Source organism: Neoarius graeffei, chromosome 27 (assembly GCF_027579695.1).
Source record: "Neoarius graeffei isolate fNeoGra1 chromosome 27, fNeoGra1.pri, whole genome shotgun sequence".
Lineage (NCBI taxonomy): Eukaryota > Metazoa > Chordata > Actinopteri > Siluriformes > Ariidae > Neoarius > Neoarius graeffei.
Window position 1 is genome coordinate 1,516,908 of NC_083595.1, and position 21,254 is coordinate 1,538,161.

The 21,254-nt window shown below is 42.9% G+C and overlaps 1 protein-coding gene across 1 annotated transcript in view; it reads right to left on the bottom strand.

Moving 5' to 3' along the window:
* Window positions 1–12,306: 12,306 nt before the first annotated feature.
* Window positions 12,307–21,254, bottom strand: part of ttbk1a (tau tubulin kinase 1a) — a 79,634-nt gene continuing 70,686 nt past the window's right edge. Inside the window, exon 16 of the mRNA XM_060911193.1 lies at window positions 12,307–15,514. Within this exon, the coding sequence (XP_060767176.1) occupies window positions 15,233–15,514 (282 nt within the window). The 3' untranslated portion in view covers window positions 12,307–15,232. The remainder of the gene's footprint in view (window positions 15,515–21,254) is intronic.

Here is a 21,254-nt window from a genome sequence, read left to right on the forward strand (position 1 = left end):
CGTCACCTCAAGACGATGCCAACGATTGGTCAAATTTGCAGGAAAGTTGCGGTGATTGGATATAATTGCAACACCGCCCTGAATTCGTGGGGATTGGTTGAATTTGCGTTGAAGTTGCAAATCGGAACATCGCGAAATCCTGGAGGATCTGACTATCTGAACTGTGTGTGTGTGTGTTCTGTCCTGGTTAATAAACTCATGATGTAAAGTCAAAATTATTCCAGTGAAACTTTACTGTGTTAATTTACTCCTACTTTTATTTAATCCTTTACTTGTTGAAGTAATAAGTGAATATGAAAACAAAAATAAATCCACAATTAAGGAATTAAACACAAAAATGTGTCATGAGGGAAAACATTTTAAATTAATAAAAGATGAAACATTCTTGTTTTATATATTCATTTATTTACTTCAGCATGATATGATTTATTTACATCCTCTGTCATTTATTTACATTACACACCCTCCATTAGTCCATACATGTCAACCTATACGGAATGTCCGTATTTTATACAGATTTGATTCAATAAACGTAGTATACGGGCGTATAAATAAAGTTATATGGATTCTTTAAAAAAACTTCAATATTTATTTAGAGCTAGAATCAATTCCCACGATGATAAAAGAGCGCATAACATTTACAAATGTACTGTACACCACAGAAAGCACAGACAGCCAGTAAAGAGTCTTATGAAATCACGCGTTATCTTGTGGTAGCGAGACTTCATTCCACTTCTGATCATGCTCACACTGCACTGCGAGAATCCCGCCAACCGGGAAGTAACATTTTGTTTGAAGTAACATTTTGGGGAAGTAACATTTTGTTTGAAAAGCGTATTTCCACCTGAGCGACTTTCAATAGTGACTGAAAAGATTCTGAATGGGCACTCCGGCAAAGAAATTCAAAACACAATACAGCGGTAGGTTTCTCGCTGAATGGAAGGACCTTTTCAATGGCATAATCCAACCGGCAGCCTCCAAAAACGACGAATACGCACACTGCACACTGTGTGTGCGTGACATCAAAGTTGCACTATCGGGAGTGTATGATGTGAAAGAACATTTCAAATCGAAACTACATCAGTGGAATGCAAGCCAAAGGCAAAATCAGCCACTGATGACCGTATTTGCGCGCTCAAAAACTGATATGCCAACAACTGGAAAAGACAGAGAACACAAGGTAGTGGGCGTTTTAGTTCAAGTTAGGCAGTGCTCTGTTTACCCCACAGTAATGCTGACTGTGAGAGAGTTTTCTCTCAAGTCAGGAAGATACACACAGAGAGCAGAAAGAACCTGAATGCAGACACACTGACCTGGCCTACTGCAGTGTGAGATCAACACAGCTAGACACTTGCTGTGACATGCAGCCTCGTGAGGTATTGGTGCAGAGCGCTAAAAAAGCTGTCATGGAGTACAATTCAGAACATTAGAGTGACACTTTGTGTTTTTGTCAAACATTGGAGCTTTGTATTCATTCTGAAGGTTTATTGTTATTAATATTGAATAAAAAGTAACTGGGATTGTGGCAGCGGGGGCGTGGTCAAGCGCCAGTCTGTGACAGGAGGGCGGAGTTGGGGAAGGTAAGTGGCAGAATCGCTTCACCTGAGTGTGATTAACCTATGTTTTGTGTGTGTTCTCCCCAGTAAACCGCGCCCTATTTAAGGAGGGAGAGTGAGAGCAGAGGGGAGCTCATCCCCGGATGAGACGCTGTGTGGGTGTGTGTCTCTCTCTATTTTGGAAAATTATTGTTAGACTGAAAAGTGTGGCAATAAAGCCTATACACAAACCTGATCTCTGTCCTACCGTCCTCTGTGCTCCACCCACTCGTACGGAACTGCCACAGGGATATATCATTGTTAATTATCATTCAAATTTTAGGTAAATTATTTTAATTTGCATCTTATAAGGATTTTATAAGGGAAATACGGATTTTGGAGGTTGGTTATACAGGTTTGATTGACCAAAGGTTGACATGTATGTTATAGTCCAGAGTGTTGAAAATGCTTGAAAACAATGACAAACCCAGGCTTGAACAGTGGGTAGGTACCAGCTGGGAAATTTTTATTTTCACCTTCAGGTAATAAAATAAGTAGAGTAGATCTACACTAGCACTGTTCTGGTACACTGGCTGCAGTCTCGTGGCTACTTTCCACTACAGTTGTCTCCACTAAGTCACACCTGCGTGCTGTAATGCGCGCATCAGACTGACTCGTGTGTTTTTATGCCATAAACGACTCACACCTGCACAGGATTAAGGCACAATCAGTGCACCTATGGTCTGTTACAGTCGTGCCGCCACCATGTCCACTTGTCAGCTTGCTGAGATCTGAGCGGCAGTCACTCACTCACCTCGCTGTGGTTGTCAGTGTGACGGTCCTGGTGCGGCTCAGACCGGTAGGGCTCCATCCCGAGCCCTCTCCTCCTCTCCAACTAACTCGCCTTCATCCCCATCATACAAGACATGCGCTGCATCCAAAATCACTCACTATAAAGTGGACTGTATAGTGAGTTTGCTATTTTGTGGTGTTGTCGGAATGTATCGTGAGAATTATTACACCCTATATAGTGCACTCATAGGAAGCAGCAAAGAAGAAAGAATTCAGCCTTGATTTAAAAGAACTGAAAGATGCAGCAGACACAAAGTACTTTGCATTGATTAATGTGGGAAATGCGCTCAGTATAATATGGATTTATCACAAAAACACATGCATGTATTTACTATTTTGAAACCCACCAGCCGACTGATCCGGCACGTTTTAATTGTGCGACAGTAATGGCGTAAATAACGGCGCAGCGGACTAGTGTCGCAAAGTGTTTTTTTGTTTTTTTCCATTTTACCAATGAGCTCACTATATAGTCCTCTATAGAGAATTCCCTAGATAATGAGTAGGGAGGAGTGAATGAGTGGGTGATTTCAGAGACAGTTCATAGCTCCCAGCTCATGTTCTGTCATGAAAACATGTTCTGTTGGCACGCCTTCTAGGCAGGGGTTCACCGATGTACGTCATTTCCGGTTTGGATCATTCTCGGCAGAAGGGAAGGGAATTCCAGGCATCGCTTCCTGATGGGCTGGTTTAAATGTTTTATTTTGTTTTCATCTCTATACCTTGTGATTACATCAAAAATGGAAAGTTCATGTTAAAATCTCTAAAATGACACCGAGGAGACCTGTTTGTGTCAGTATCACTTTAAGGGGAAAGTCACAATGTTCTGAAACAATAATAATTATAATCACAAAAACACAGAGGTTTAGTGTAAATGTGACACTGTGTGATTATCACTAATACAGTAAATGTGGAAGCTCAGTAACTGATGAAACAAACAGGAAATCACAGTGCACGCACACACACACACACACCAAGCATGAGCTACTGAAATAATAATTCAACATAGATTCACTTTCTGTAGCAAATTTACACGGACTTCATCATTAAACCCTACATGAATGTACAAACCTCAACAGCCAATAGGAAACAAGAGGGCAGGGCCACAGTCTCTTTACACTGTTTATATTCAGTTTTTGTTATTGGGCAGGATTGTGGTGTAGTGGATAGTGTTGTCTCCTCACAGCTCCTCCAGGGTTCCAGGTTCCATCCTGAGCTCAGGTTCCAGTTCATGTGGAGTTCTACATGTTCTCCCCATGTCCATGTGGGTTTCCTTCTGGTTTCCTCCCATCTCCCAAACACATGCACACAGACTTTTTAATGTTAAATTGTGTGTGTGTGTGTGTGTGTGTGTGTGTGTGAGACAGATTGGTGCCTGATGAGGGACTGGCATCCCATCCGTGATGAGTTTGCTTTGTGCCCAGTGTTCCTGGGATAAACTCGGGAAGCACCGTAACCCTAACCATAAGGATAAAAAGAGCTCACTGAAAACTAATTCTTCATCGTTTTCTTCTCCTGTTTATTATCTGGCTGTGGAAGTGTTGTGCTTCTGCTTCACTTTAGTCGTGTGTTTAACAGATGAAGCAGCTTTTGTTCGAGTACCACTATGTGTGATATGTGAGACATTGTGTGTCTGTGAGTTTGTGATAGTTCTGCCAATAATGCGGTGGGGGGAGGGGCTATGTGTCCTGTGGGTGGAGTTTAAGCTGCGTGAGGTGGTGAAGATACAGCGTAGCGGGGTTCGAGGACTAGCTGGTCGGGAAAGAGCAGATTTAGACCTTACACTGGCTCCAGACTGCACGCTCCTCAACCTAAAAATGAATAAATAATCATCACTGCTCACACAATAACATCACAATAACATCAAAACAGGTGAAAGAGAGTGAGTATATAAACTTTCAGCTTTTACTCGTGTGTTCACCACAATACATACTATGAGTCAGAGTAAACCTTACGCACTGCACACTCCTCACCTTGTGCTGCAAGTGTGCACTTAATCAGAGAGGAACACCGGCATAAAACATCAGCTGCTGAAGGACAATTCCAATGTCAAATACAAAATGTGTCTGTAGATCAATCCCACCTCCATGTGACATGGACTGAGCAACCCAGGTAAGTCAAGAGAGGTGGCCAGCAGGGATCTGAGAACCTGGAAAACCATGAATACAGTAAGAAGTACCAGATCCACATACTGCAGAGGAAGCAGAACAATGAGTAGATGTAACCATCACCACACCATCCAAAGAGCAACACCTGATACGGGGAAACAATGAAAAAACTCCAGGAATGGCAGCAAGCATCTGACAGAGATGGAGATTCCTTACAAAAAGAACCCACTAGGGAATGTCTACCAATCCCGAAGATCAAGAATGACTGATGCTACAGCTAGGCCATCAGGCAAGCAAATGAATCCATCTGCAATGTCAGGGATGCAATCCAGTAGCGAGGCCAGTGAACATCCAAGAGATTAAACAGCTCATGTATGCATCTGCCACAAACATTTTCAAAGCAACTGGAGAAAGACTGAGGAGGCTGGCAAAAAGGTGGGTGAGAGTGATTTTTTTTTAAAAGCCACCTTAGGCTTTTTCATGGTAAGAGCATTTCTAAAAGGTACTACAAATTCTTCATAAATAAACAATTAAATAAATTTGGACAAATAAAAAAATAACTAAATGAGATGATTCAGATACACATGATAAAAATTCTAAAACTTTTTGTCGCAGCACCTTGTTAAAAACATCATCCAAAGTTGTTTGAGAATAAAATCATTCCCATGTGGCATTTAGAGAAGGACGACAAAGTAAAATATGCGTGATTGCCAGAGATCCTACAGAAATGACATGATGGTGGATCTCCACCCTTTAATAAAGAACCATGAGTGAGCCTTGAATGACCAATCCGACACCTGGGATACACCACGTGATCACGTCTGGTTTGAAATGAGGATAAAAGTGTCTTCTTGATGGCAGGATTGATTTCATACAATTTGTTTTCAGGACATTTGTCCCATTCAGTCTGCCACTTCCTTGAAATATAAGATGCCAGCGCAAGTCTAAGGTCTGAGGCTGGGATTTTACACTCACAGACCTCTTTAGTGAGGGCTCTTTCGGCCACGTTACCTGCCTGCTTGTTACCCGTGAGGCCAGCATGGCCTGGAATCCAACAAGAAAATAACACTCGGTTTCTGTCTTTGTAAAAGCTCAAGTTTATCAAAAATACTGACAATCATAGGATGATCAATGTTTAAAAAAAAATACCTGGAGGTACGAGCTTGAGTCTGTAAAAATGAAAGAGTTCTGTCGTTTGGTACTGTCTATATATTCCAGTGCTAACAGCAAAGCACAGGCCTCAGCTGTAAAAACTGAACTCTGTTCTGAAATGTGCCGTCTTTAATGGTTGTGTGACAGGCAAAAAAAGAAAACAACTAGCTTGGAAATTGATTGGCAAGCAAGGCAAAGAGATAAAGATGGAAGCTGTATGGACCACTGCCGAAGGCACTGAACCATGATGGAGAAAGATCTGGGAGAATGACAGGACCCACAACAAGGGAGCAGCTTGGATCCTCCAACAACAACAGGAATTAAAACACAAAGGTACAGAGAACCAGGAACAGAATGACATCAAAGAGACCACTGCATCAACAAAACCAGCAACTGGAAGGAACCAGGGAGAGATGGAATGGTCAACTTCAAGAACCTGCCCATTACCCACCACAGGCTGCCAGTGAGCTGCTCCCTCAGACAGACAAGACCGACAACCCTGAGGTTTACCAGCCTATCTCCTTTGTTCCCACCATGTGCCACCCATCACCTGCATTCCTGGCTTAGAACAGGTTACTACCTGCAAAACAGAAGGGCTGCAGGAAAGGATGCTATGGATACAAAGATCAGCAGCTTATCAACAAATCCATACTGGAAGACACCAAGGTGTAGACCAAGAAAATACAAGCCAATGGCTCAGACGTACTTCACTGAAGGCAGAGACAGAGGGCCTGATCATTGCTGTGTAAGATCCGACTCTTGTGAGCAGATCCTACCACCATTGCATCATCAAGGATGGTACTAATCCACAATGCAGAATCTGCCAAAAGTATCAACAGACTGTCCACCACATTATCTTGGGCTGTCCTGTATTGGCAAAGAGTCAGTCCATCCATCAGCACAACAATGCAGCAAGCAGTGTACATGCATTTTAATATTTCTAAGAGCAACAACCTCAAAACAACAGAGAAGTGGTACAGACACCAACCAATGAGAGAGAGCAGAAAAACAATGTCAATATCCTCTGGGACATGGCCATCCATACCGAACAGAAAGAGCAATGCCAACAGGCCTGACATCATCAAAGACAGGAAGGCCTTGTGAAGGAAGGTTTGGAAAAAATACACCAATCAGATCCCAGGAAAGATCAACTTCTACAAACTCCAAAAGGATCATGTTCCCTGAGACAAATCACATTCTTCATAGAGGGCTATCCAGCTAGTAAAACATCCCCCTGCCTCTGGTGCTCCAGGTCCATGGGTTGGACCCAGATCTAAAGGACATGAACAAGAAGCCTAAGAACTTTAATAATAATAATAATAATAATAATAATAATAATAATAATACCCAGTGTTTGCAGTATGTGCTATGGTTTCAGGTTTCACAGTGGATTTAGTGGCGATAGCTAACAGAAGCTTAGCTGGAGCTCTTTTGATGGGTGTAACGGGTCGAGGGATCCTGCTGCGCCACCCCTCACCCCCTCGCTCCTTCACTTCCTGTTTGACTTTCCCAATCGAGTCATCTGATTGGTGTGTGTCCTCCTCAGTGGTGGACAGCGTCTCCGAGGCTCTCCTGGGCTTATCTCCAGAGGAAAGCGATGAAGATGTCCTGGAGTTTAGTGTCTGTCTCTGCCTCTCCAGCACCAATTGGGCAAACTCCTGTTGCTTGGACCATTTCCGGGTTTGATCCCAGGATAGTGATGGATCTGCAGTCGCACTATCCTCGGATACCAGGATGGGGATCCGACTTCTACCTCTCAGATGAGACGCTGTGCTTTTATCTCCAGGTTTGCTTCCTTCTGTTCCACACTGGAATTCATCTTTGGTCTTCTCTGGAAAAGTTTCTCTTTGGACATGTTGTTGCATCTCTATGACAATAGGAGGAACAATGACGTCCACTTTGGCAGGAATCTGGCTCTGCACAGGTCCATTAACAACATTATGTCCTTGAATTTCTTTTGCTGCAGTACAAGATAAGGTTTTAGACCAGACACCTCCTGCTTCTAGGATGATGGTTCTGGTTTGAGGCTCCACCTCACACTGAAGGTGCTCAGATACCTCAGCGTTCTCCCTCTGAACCTGAGGTACTCGAGATGACATGATATTCAGATGTGTGGTCTCAGCAATGTGGATGAAGGTTCTCTCCACTTTGGTGAAAGGAGGAGATGCAGCAGAACCAGATGGAGCCAGTACAGTGGCTGAGGAATTCCTTTTTTGTCTGCCTAAACTGGAAATGCCAAGATAATATGGATCATCACGTTGGTTCTTGGAAGGTTCTTGTTTTATATGGTTCTTGGTCAAAGGAGGATATGTAGAAGCTGGTTGGTTAGACTCTTGTTTGACTCCTAACACAGGAGTCCTACCATCACTTTCCTCGTTCAGGTTCTCTGAAGGTAACTGTGCTGGTTGATGCTTCTGCATGTTGGTCACAGGAGATGTAGGAGAAGTAGTGCAGATAAGCGGGTCAAATTTCGGTTCTGATAAACTGATGATTCCACCATCGCCTGCATCACAATATTTTGTTGAAGGTTGTTGGTTCTTCTCCAAGAGACATGTTTGGAGGTCCATGACTTCCTTTTCACTCTGAAGAACATCTGTTCCAGCTCCAGAATTCAGAGACTTCCTCATGTCTCCAGGCGAGAACAGAACCAGAGTTTTAGATACATCTTCTTGATCCATATCTACATCAGTTAAGGAACCTGGATCTCTGGGTCCTTTCTGAGGGTCAATGGCTAATAAAGTCGAAGGGGGTCCATCCTGGCTCTGATCCAGACTGTCGGACTCGCTCTTTGTCACATCGTCTTCCCTCAGCTCATCATCTTGGGTGTCAGGAGGCGTGGCCATGAAACCCCGGCACTGATGGAGGCTTCCGGTTAGCATGACTGTAAGGAAATCAGCCCTCTTGGCCTGAAGCTTTGGAAGAATGTGGAACATTTCTTTCTCTGAAAACGGCGCTTTGGTCCGATAGTCCATCTGAGAGAGGAGAGTATCCCTCAGTACTGAAACCTATGGGAAGATAAACTTTAGTCAGTAATCATGAAACAGCAGAGGAACAGCAAAAGTCCTGCGACAAAAACTTTTCAAATGTATTCAAGGACAAATCACAGAAAGTGTTTTTTTAAACATAAAACCATAAACAAGCAGGGTACATAGTAACAGTGGTGATATAGTAACAATACAAATATTGAACTGTTTAACACCACAGGGCTGAATTCTGTACTCTGATTGGTCAGAAGCTGTTGATTAATTTTCCATAACAGCAGCTCCGATGGTAGTGAGCTGGAAATCACAGGGTTATATTAATGAGCTCATTCTACACGAAATACATCATTTCTATAGTAACAGCTCATTCACAGGGAAATGCACATCAGCATCCTGCTAATAATAATCAGATTAAAAAACATGTAATCACTGATTTCTGAAGTTTTCTCAAAGTAAGATGTTTCTTTCACATTTATAGAAAGTCTCCAGTGTCAGCGCTTCGTAACAGTCAGAGCTAAAGCCGTAACTACATTTTCCGACACCTTCAGGACGAGTTTAATTGTGATTACGAGTAACATGACAAGCTAGGATTTTTCTTGCTTTATTAATTTCAGGAGAGGAAAAACAAGCGGCTGGTGAGGGAGGGAGTGTTTATAGCTGCTATAACATAAGCAACAGGAACTAACTTGTTTCACTGAAGTTCTGCAAGATTAAATGCAACTATAAATGGATAAAAAGTATTATATGTGTTCTTTATGAAATAAAAAATTGTGATCCTTTGATGAAAATTGTAATTGTTGTGGTATAAGAGGAATAAAACATTCGGGGACACTCGGGGAAACTAATCAGCTTCAGCGTTGCTACAGTAACTCAACTAATACACACAATGTTTTAATTATTTTATATTTCAGGTCATGAGATCAGAGAATTAAATCAGACTCTTATTAAAAACACCACATCATTTTCTTCTTTCAACACTTTAATGTAGTTTTGGTTTTGTACATCAGATTTTCAGATTGTCTCTGTTACATATTTGTATAGAAAAGGCACAAAAATGCAGATTTTCCCTTTTTAACATCAGAGTGAATCCAGATGTACCAGTTTATTATTCAGTAGATACACTCTCTAACGGCCCACGTCACATGCATGTAACACAATCCATGTTTTAATTGTGCGTGTGTGTGCATTCATAATGTGTGTACTCTTCTCACTTGTATCGTGTGTGTGTGTGTGTGTGAGAGAGAGATACTGTACTCCTGATTAGAAAAGTTCCATATACATGCTGTAAGTGTATACAGGCATAAACAATATTTACATTCATACAAAATGCGTATCATACAGAATTATCATACACACCAGGCATGAGCCCATAACCTTCCATATCATCAGGACTGTACTGTTACCATGGAAACAAATCCTACTGATCTACAGAAAGAAAATGTTAAATCTAAGCGTCATCTGTAAAAGAGTGCGTCCAAAAGGAGTCCGATCTCGTGATACAGAAACGATTATCAGCGCATGCCTGAAACATACCGTAAATCTGATCCGTTTATTCCATTCAATAACAATAGTTCTTTGTTGTTTTTAATAACTATACTGCTGAAATTACATTTGTTACAGAAAACGGTGCAACAGTAATAGAACTTGTGTACATCACTGCAGTATTTAGAAATCTCTTAAATTGTATAATTGTTTATTAAGTAAACTTCCTCTTTACACAGAATCACCCTGCAGGATCATCATGCAGCATATGGTTATATACATCATACACACTCAGCTTCTGTGTTATAATCAAGGCATGTGTGTGTTATAACATGTTTATATGCATGTGTCTATGACATGAGAACTGAGTGTTTAAGCAGCGAGATTTGTGTACAAAACTGTATATCTGACATTTTTATTCATCAGTTTCTCTTTAATACATTTATATACTCTCTCAACACACCGAACCACGCAATAATAATAATAATAATAATAATAATAAAATCAACAATAACGGAGGTTTACGTGTGTGTGTGTGTGTGTGCAAATTAAGCACAAGTTAGCAGCCTGTTTAAACGCACAGTCAACTTTCATGTGCAAAAGTGCAGGCTGCAGCGTGGAGAGCAAACAACATACAACTAGTACCTCACTGTCTCACACACACACACACACACACACACACACACACACACACACACACACACACACACACAGCTTTATACGACCTAAATAACAACACTTACTCACGACATCATCCTCCAGTCTAAATAAACCTGACAGTGCTGGCTAACCTCCCAGAGAACCAATACTAGTCACGTGGTGTTAGCTTAGCAAAGCCCCAGCACACAGCTTCACTCTCACTGTCAACCGAATTATGGGAGTGCGCGTTGTTACCTGATATCAGCAAATATTTGCGTATTATGACGGAGGTCACCATGTATAACCACTCATCATGACCACACACACAGAGCAGGTTCATGTCTCATCTTTGCATAATGTGATTATTTGAAAAACATGGCTGCAGTGTCACACGTCAGCACTAATGGAAGCACAAACACTAACCCTCTGCACTTTATAGCCCTTCATTAAGACACACTGTTCCTGTAACACACACACACACACACACACACACACACACACACTATTGCACAGTCTGAGTGGAAGAACTTTATTAGCATCCTCATGCTATAACTCTGATCCTTTTTCCAGCTCACGTCTCACCTGAATCCGGTGTTTAACTTCCCCCTCGTTCACGTTTCCTTCATCAACACTCATATTTAAAATCACATCCCATCACACACTCAGCTCGCTTTCCTACAGTACAACACACGTCACATCTGAACCAAGACTCTTCAATTCTGTGTGACGCTATAAAGAAGCGACAACTTCACTTGTCTCGCAGGGTTCCTCACTGATCCTGTGGCGTGTGGTCCGAGGTTTCCTCGCGCCCCTGCTCACGTCTTTCGTTCCTACCCGCGAGTATTTCCTGCAAAAACGGAAGGAAACGTATAGGCGTGGTTCCAGCTTCTCCTGTCGTATACGAGCTCTTATTAAACGTGGACAGAGACATTAGGAAGAGAAATGAAGTTCGGAAGGAAGGAGCGGAGATTGTTGGCGTCTCTGGTTGAGTACAGTTAGCTCACTTTGCTAATCTAATCTGAGAACGAAGCCGAGGAAGTGACACGCAAACCACACAGTTTTCACACTGATGAGTGTGTTAGTTAATTTGTGTTTAACTGGTTAGCGTTAGAATAATATATAGCGACAACAGCACAGGCCACGCCCACAAGCAACATGAGAGATTCAACACCTGTTCAGGCTAATTTATATTTCTCTGTCCAATCTATTCCACTGTCTGTGGTGATGCAGACCGCTATAACTGATTGGTCAGTCTGCTTGGTCGCATCGTATTTCCTCCTGCTCTTTCTCATCTCATCTCATTATCTCTAGCCGCTTTATCCTGTTCTACAGGGTCGCAGGCGAGCTGGATCCTATCCCAGCTGACTACGGGCGAAAGGCGGGGTACACCCTGGACAAGTCGCCAGGTCATCACAGGGCTGACACATAGACACAGACAACCATTCACACTCACATTCACACCTACGCTCAATTTAGAGTCACCAGTTAACCTAACCTGCATGTCTTTGGACTGTGGGGGAAACCGGAGCACCCGGAGGAAACCCACGCGGACACGGGGAGAACATGCAAACTCCACACAGAAAGGCCCTCGCCGGCCACGGGGCTCGAACCCGGACCTTCTTGCTGTGAGGCGACAGCGCTAACCACCACACCACCGTGCCGCCTCCTACTCTTTCTTCTCCACGAAAATCAGAAATCTGCGATCAGGATATTGTGTAAATGTAAAAGTGTGAGGCTCTGTAGTGGCTGTAGATCATTATAACACCTAGTTTAATCCTGCACCTAATCCTGTGGATTTAAACATGATGGTGTTATTTTTGTGCCTCGTTCCTGAGAGCAGTGGGACGTTCACGCCGAGTCACTCGTCCTGCTGAATACAAACGAGTTAAAACGCTTCAGAAACGCTTTCAGTCAGAATTCACTCGGTTTATAATCAAATCACGTCAGATTTCTTTTTCCCCGGTAAATTTGTTTCAAGATATTTTGTCCATGTCATTTTCTGTTTATTATTCCTTCAGATGAAGCACAGAGTTCACATTCTGCTCTTTTCTACATGTAAAATCAGCAAATTCTCTCATGATCACGTTTCGTGTGATAGCGTCTGCGGCGTATACAACAGTCATTCGTGTGAACATTGAGACAGAGCAACTGTTGAAATCTGATTAGCCAAGCGCGGCTACGTTTTATTTTATTTAGCCTAAAAGGAAAAGCTGTGCGACTCTGAGAATGAGGAGATTCTGGATTCATGGATGGGTTCTGGGAGTGTGAGGGTGTAAAGGCCAATTTATACTGACAACGCAGTCCTCGCAGATGGCGTCGCAGATGGTGTCTGCGTAGCCCCCCCCCACCTTCGCAGACGCTCTGCGCGCACCTCCCAAAAATTGTGACCACCGCAGAATCCTCACAGACAGCGTCGCAGACAAGAGGGCTCTGATTGGTCCACTCTACATCCGCTGTACACGCACTTCTGCTTCCCTACTTTCCCGGTTTGTTTTGTTTTCACGACCGCCATTTTTAAAAACACGAGCGAAGATGGAGCAGCACGAAGAGCGGTTGATTGAGGAAGCGAGGAAGTACGTACATCTATACGACTCCAGTTCTAGTCATTATAAGTAACCGGAGGATAAACACTCCACTAACCACACCCACCAACTACTCCTAGCGATTTCGTGACTTCGCGCCCCCTTGCGTTGTGGCGGTGAATAACATCGCGCACGCCTATTACTCCCCGCTCAACGATAAATTACAACTGTCTGCGAAAAGCTATCTGTGAAAGCCCTGTCGCAGGAGCATGCAGAGGCCCTTAGATCTCGGCAGAGTGAAAATGACCGTAATGAAACGGACCTAAAACACAACCCAGTTCTGACACAATGAGCACTATGATGTGTGAAAATGGGAGAAATAGTCTCCATGCCGCTCGTTTCAGCAGAACATCACAGCTTGTGTCATTATTGCGAATGACCGCGTTGCGGTTCTCTCACGGCTCCGAGCTGCAACTTCTAAAGTGCAGGAGTGTGAAAGTACAGTACTGAGAGAACACAACACTCAGACAGAGAGCGCCCGATACCCAAACACAAGTGTTTTGAGCATGCGTACATCACATGACAACGCACATTTCACATGACCATCCACAAATCACTCCCCGTCTGGCCCGAACACTACTGGCTCACGGGGCTGGACTTTACACAACGTGCCACACTGAGAGCAGACCAGTGCTTGTCCTGAAGAGGAAGACTTCTCCTTAGCGTCCGAGCTCATCAATCTAATATCTAAACATTATTAAACCATATGAAGCTCGTCAGGCTCGAACACTAGCTCACCTCCGAGTGGAGACACAGGTACAGTAGGATGAAAAACTGCAGCCATGTTTGTTTTATGCCAATGTAAGCTTTCATACACCATGAAATAAAAATATTTAAGAGCAAGTAAAAATAATCAGACTATTTACTTCCCCAGAATCACATTCCACACTGTTATATTAACATCCACAACCACACCCTCCAGTAAAGCAGCACTAATCGCACAATGTGAAATGATGTCATTTCATAGCTTGTCAGTGACATCACGACATTGGATATAACATTTAATCATCACATTTGCATATTCCACTTTGGGAAGCAGAGCACCTTTAGATCTAGCAAAACCCGGGTTTATATTCTGAGATGCAAAATGAGTTGCCTGTAGTGAGGACTGTCCACACACCGGGCGCTACACGGCACAGCAACACCATATTAAATTAATGTGTGACAGAAATCAATCAACAGATGCACATGAGATTAAAATAAAAGGCAGCAGAATTACCTAATGCATCTTTACGGCTCTCGCTTAGCACAACCTTTGTGATCGTAAATATCACTTGGGTGCCTTTTAAAAGGTCCTAAATACCACAAAGTGCACATTTAACGGTCAACGATATCACTCACTTAGCACACCTTTAAAGGTCAAATGAGATCACTTTGCGCACCTTTAACAGTCAGTGATTTCACTTAGCACACCTTGAATGATCTAGGATATCGTTAACGCGCCTTTAACAATCAGTGATGTCACCTGGTGCTTTAAAAATCACTTTTATAATGCGTCACCCGTTTAAAAAAGTCTCATTTTAAAGTGCAAAGAAGCAGATAAAAAGCTGAGTGTTCATTTTGAAATGATACACAAGACCATAGAAAACAAGTAAAAGCACAGCAGCTCTAGTGCGCTCAGCTCTCCGTTCCTCACCAACAAGAACCTGCAGAAATCACGCCATTATTCACAGCCACGCTGCTGCTGCTGCTGCATATACGCTGCACATTTAAGAGATGAGCTGATAGCATGGCAGGGCCAGCATAAAACACTGAAAGCAGGAAATGCCAGAACGTGAACGCCGCCAACCGATTACACACAGACACACTTCCTGATGCAGAGTTGGCTGAGATGTGTGTGTAGCATATGTGTTGTGTGAGTGAGCGAGTGTGAGAGAGGTGTGTGTGTGTGTGTGTGTCCACTCTCAGCTGTTTTTGTGCATCAGTTTAGCGAGGATGTGCTGGAGGTGAGCACGTGGAGAGAGGACTGAGTGACGTTGTGGGCGGAGCATGGCAGAACGTGGGCGAGGCATCCCAGGGTGGAGTCGCTGGTTGGCGTGAGCTGGGCTGCTCTCTGCCGAGCGACTGCGCTGAATGAAGGATGAGTGCGGATACTCTTCTGTCTCCAGAGCAGAGGACGAGAAGACGTAGGAGGCGAGACGGCGGAGCTGATTGGGACGAGGAGATGGTGGTCGATCCTCATCCACCTACGAGAGAGAGAGAGAGAGAGAGAGAGAGAGAGAGAGAGATTAAAATAGAGGGATTATGGGAAAAGAGTGTTACATCCAGCCATGTGCCAATAATCAGTTGTGAAATATCACAATGTTGTAAATTTATTAGAGCATTAACGCTTCTAAACGTCGACACGTCCTGTGTTCTTTTTCAGAGGAGGCTGCCTAAGTAGGGAAAATTGTTGGAAATAGTAAAGGTGAGGAGGGACAGCTGTCCTCTAAACACCATGAACAAATTGTGAATAAATGTGAGCAGGATGCAGTAACTGTAGCTCGTTCCCCAGGCCATCCTTAAAAAAAATCCGTTTCCTGTCCGCTGGGTGAGCAAAAAAATTTTCAGTCGGGAGGGAGGGATTTTTTATATATATATATATATATAAATGGATGGATAAGAAATTGCGATGCTGTGTTTGCTTTTTCTTTCAGTACTTTTTTATGACAAAAGCAGACACATTTAATAAAATGACAGTTTAATCAACTGAAACTTGTACAAAAACTTTAAGTTAGCATTTTAAATGCTGACTGCAACATTTGCAAAACTTTTACAAAGGTACTTAAAATGTCCGACACATGGACTTTTTGTAGTTCTAAATCGAGCGTTAGGCCGAGTTCGGATGAAATTACACTATTAAAATGATCACTGAATGATTTGTTTTTCTGAATCTTTACTATTTTGTTGTTCGCTAGAATACCATTTTGCGATTTCACACTTAAGCAAATGTTTGAAAACTCCGGATCTCCTTCCTTCATGGTGGCGGACATTTTTTTGTGCCGCACGGCGCATGCGCAGAGCTGATTCAGTTCAGAGTGCGCGCGCACTCGGCGGAGGCAGTAGTGTGTCGGAGGGAACAGAAGCAGAGATGACGCTTATTGTGTCTCCGGTAAACCAGTCTTCTCTCGTTCAATTACGTGCTGGCATCAAAAGACACCGTTGGCTGTAAATGAACCCAAACTGAGTGGTTGGAGTGTATTTTCATACACAAATGGAGAAATGTTGGCTGAGTGTGTAATGGTGTCGCCCCACTGCAGACCGTTGTCGTTGTTAATTCATAGCATGCTCAGTTGCGTGAATGTGTCATGCACCGAAAATAAGAGATTTACAAGTCAGGAACGCCTCATGATGCAATACGCAAGAAAAGAAAGAAGATTTACTGCCGTTTTACTTTGTATTTGAGTAACGTGAATAAATAAATGGTCTGCGGAAAATGCATTTAATCCTGGGAACTGCGTGCACAGGAGTTTATTTTGTGTTTACTCCCCCGGCTGGCTACTTATTTGTCATGGCTGGCTAGTATGAGCCTTAGTGGAAAGCCCTGGGAATGCGGAAATGTCAAGTTCGATTTTAGATTTACGACCCTGAAAAAAATGTCGAAAAATCGGCGTTAAAAAAAAATTTCAACCGCACAAACGGCGCTCACCCGGCCGGTGGACCGGAAACAGAACATTTTTTAATAATGGCCTCAATTCCACTGCACTATGGACATCAACTGAGGAGAACATTCACACCAGCCTGTGTTCGGTTATCTATGCAAGTCGTGAATTAGGTCATACCTGTGGGTTAAACCACGTACCATTTTTTATCCTCGTTAGTGCTGCCAATTTTTGTGTTGCTTAATGCCATTAACCTCTCCTTATAACTATCTTGCAAGATGTTCTCAGTTTTACTCTACAATCACAAGTCGCTCATGTCATATACGCTCTACAGCCCATTATACCTTAATTTAGCAAAGCAAGCTAAGTGTACTAGCTACTTACACACACCAGAGACACCAACAATATCTGCTACTTCCTCGCCCATATATGGCAGGAGAAGATGAAACCACGCCTATAAGTTTTTCTTCCATTTTTGTGGGAACTAATTGCAGGTAGGAACTGAAGTTGTGAGTGGGGAACTGAAGAAACATTGGACCACACGCCATAGGATCGATCTGAGGAACCGCTTTACAGCGCCGTAAACAATTTATACAGAATTGAGAGAATCTAAAAGAATTCATAGCCTCACATCTTTACACCCAAGTTTCTGGGGACTCGAGGAGACCATCATTTGAGATTTGTCCCTCACAGTGTATGCTTGGGACATGTGACCAATCTGCTGCATGTGCAGCGATGCTAAAGTCTCAGTCAGATGGAGATATTAAAAGGTACGATCAGCACATGCCTGGAGGTGACACGTCAGTCGTGAAACACATGCAGTAAGGAGAGACGAACACTCAGAACAGAGAGAAGCTAGCTCTCTCTCTCTCTCTCTCTCTCTCTCTCTCTCTCTCTCCCTCTCCTAGTGGAGAAGATTATCAGGTTCTGTCTGTTTCAACCCGGCACACGTACAACACAATGAGTCTGAAGGATGCAGCTGGGTTCAGTATTTCTCAGTCTTGCTTATCAATACTGTGTGAGAACCATCACTGTGACTACACACACACACACACACACCTACATACACAGGGTTTAAGATGGGAAAACAACAAGTAAAATAAATAACGCAGTAACAAGTGAGATGATGATGATGATGATGATACAGAGAGAGATAATACAGAGAGAAGGTGACGATCCTAAACTGTGCTTACCCCAAACACCTGTTTTCTCCTCGTGTGCTGATCCACGTGTTTCTCCTCAGGGAAATAATGGCAAACGTTTGAGTGATAAAAAGGTGCGGTTACGCAAGAAGGAAAGAGACTGCTGGAGGAAAAAAACCGGAAATGATGCAAGGATCTAAGTCTTCAGGGTGTCTGCAGGTATCCCAACCTTCATTTAATACTTTAATATTCCACGTAAAATACCTCAAATTTCTCACCAGATCACTGTTGAATTCTGGATTGTGATTCATTTTCTATAACAGCACCTCGGACAGGAGTGGAGCTGCAAATTACAGGTTTATACAGTATTCATGTGCTCGTTCTAATACGAAACCATCTGTGTAGCAACAGCTCACTCACAGGGACACGGTGGACGCTCCACTGAGAATAAACACATTCACAGTCGTTGATAAGCTGAAGTTCTCAAAGTATGTCACAGAAGTTCCACAACACTAAATATAACTGAAAAGTATAACATCATTTTTTTAATAGATGAATTTTAATTGTTGGCAAAGTGCTGTGGTACGAGTTATAAAGCACTTGGGGATGTGCTGTTCTAGGAAAATCATCAGTTTGGAGTGGTAACAGTAACTCCACTTCATCACACCAGCCTGACTTTAACACACACAGTCACTACGTTTACATGCACATAGAGAGAATCGAATTTCTGCCGTTGCTCGACTGAAATCGAAGTTCAAAATGCCATGTATACACCTTAATTCGGCTGAAATTGAACCGAACTTGATTTCTCGGAATCGAGCTACACGACCTAGTTTATGCGATTTCTGCCGAGCTACTTTGCGCATGTAAACCCTATCGAGCTAGTTGTCGAGCTACTTCCGGAAGTGACGAGTGACGAAACACAAGCGGGAAACACAACAGCCTCGGTCGGCATGACAACGAATCATGACAACGGCATGAATCTTTTCTTTTTGTGGCATTGTTTGCACTGTTAAAATTTAGCTCACTTACTGTATCACCAAATACATCTGTACAGCTGTTGCATAGCTGTGAATTGTGTACATAAACAAGTCATTGTATTTGTGTGTGTATATATATATATATGTCCAACATCTGAAGAATGTCAATAAAAACAAAACAATTGAACTTTTTGTGTGTTTATTAAGACATGAGTTAAATTGTAAGCAAAAAAAAAAAAAATTTTTGTAAGCAAAAAATGGACTTTAGAAAAATATTATTGTGCAAAATAAGTTGTCTTACAAAACAGTGGTCTGCGCCGGACAGTTTGTAGCCATAGTCTGTTAGAGCAAGCCTAACAGCTTGAACACAGAACTGCTAGTGTTGCCAGATTGGGGGTTTTAAGTGCATTTTAGCGGATTTGAACATGTTTTGGGCTGGAAAACGTCAGCAGTATCTGGCAACACTATAGCTCTTCTTCATGACGACAACCGGAAGTGTACCAACACGATGGGGCGTGTAGCGCCACGTGTGGCTCGGGTGCACAATAGCCCGATTTCACTTGTGCATGTAGGATTGGATTTCTCTGGCACCCCTGCTGGGACCCTTTGCTCGATTACCAACAGCAGCTCGATTTGGACGTGATTCAGAAGAGAAATATGTGCATGTGCGGTAATATTCAGAGATATGGTGTGTTTGCCCTCCATTTCACCCTTACTGAATGAAAACTATGGTGCTATATTCGCTTCAAAAAGTCTCAATTCAATTTGAGTAAGCGAGTGTTGAGAAGTCACAAGCTCGTAGGGAGGGTTGAGCAAGCGCTCGTCACAGCCCTGTGTGCAAGCCCACATGCAACGCAAAGGCTTGTTTTCCGGTTGCAGACACCGTCCTGTGTGCTCGTACAACTTTTGAGACGAATTTAATGCCATAGAAAACACTGAACTCATCCCCCCACCCCCCCACACACACACCCCACCCCCCACACACACACCCCACGGGGTTATAATTATAATTTCAGGTAAATGGAGATTAGTTCGGACCTGCAGACATCCTGCTGTGATACAAGAGAGGAGTGTGGACTCACGCTGGGAACACTGCGACATGTGCACTTTAATTCTGAAATGAAAGAGTGATCATTGTATAAAGGTAAAATATGAAGTTTAAAACACAGGAAATCGCTTGGGTGCTTTTCCTTTCAACATTTAAAAGGGCTCACTGTGGCACAGTTACTAACCAACAAATAAATGTTTACACACACACTTCCAAAAACATAAAACCTTCACCCAATAACATAATGCAGATATATGCAGTGCCTTGCAAAAGTATTCACCCCCTTTGGTGTTTGTCCTGTTTTGTCGCATTACAAGCTGGAATTAAAATGGATTTTTGGAGGGTTAGCACCATGTGATTTACACAACATGCCGACCACTTTAAAGGTGCACACTGTTTTTTATTGTGACACAAACAATAATTAAGATGAATAAACAGAAATCTGGAGTGTGCATAAGTATTCACCCCCCCAAGTCAATACATTGTAGAGCCACCTTTTGCTGTAATTACAGCTACAAGTCTCTTGGGGTGTGTCTCTATTAGCTTAGCACATCAAGCCACTGGGATTTTTGCCCATTCCTCAAGGCAAAACTGCTCCAACTCCTTCAAGTTAGATGGGTTGCGTTGGTGTACAGCAATCTTCAGTTTATGCCACAGATTCTCAATTGGATTGAGGGCCATTCCAAGACATTTAAATGTTTCCCTTTAAACCACTCCAGTGTAGCTTTAGCAGTATGTTTAGGGTCGTTGTCCTGCTGAAATGTGAACCTTCATCCCAGTCTCAAACCTCTGGCCGACTCAAACAGGTTTTCCTCCAGAATTGCCCTGTATTTAGTGCCATCCATCTTTCCTTCAGTCCTGACCAGCTTTCCTGTCCCTGCAGATGAAAAACATCCCCACAGCATGATGCTGCCACCACCATGCTTCACTGTAGGAATGGTGTTCTCAGGGTGTTGGGTTTGTGCCACACATGGCGTTTCCCATGATGGCCAAAAAGATCAGTTTTAGTCTCATTTGACCAGAGAATCTTCTTCCATGTGTTTGGGGAGTCTGCCACATGCTGTTGGACAAACTCCAAACATGATTTTTTTAAGCAATGGCTTTTTTCTGGCCACTCTTCCATAAAGCCCCACCCACTCTGTGGAGTGTACGGCTAAAGTGGTCCTATGGACAGA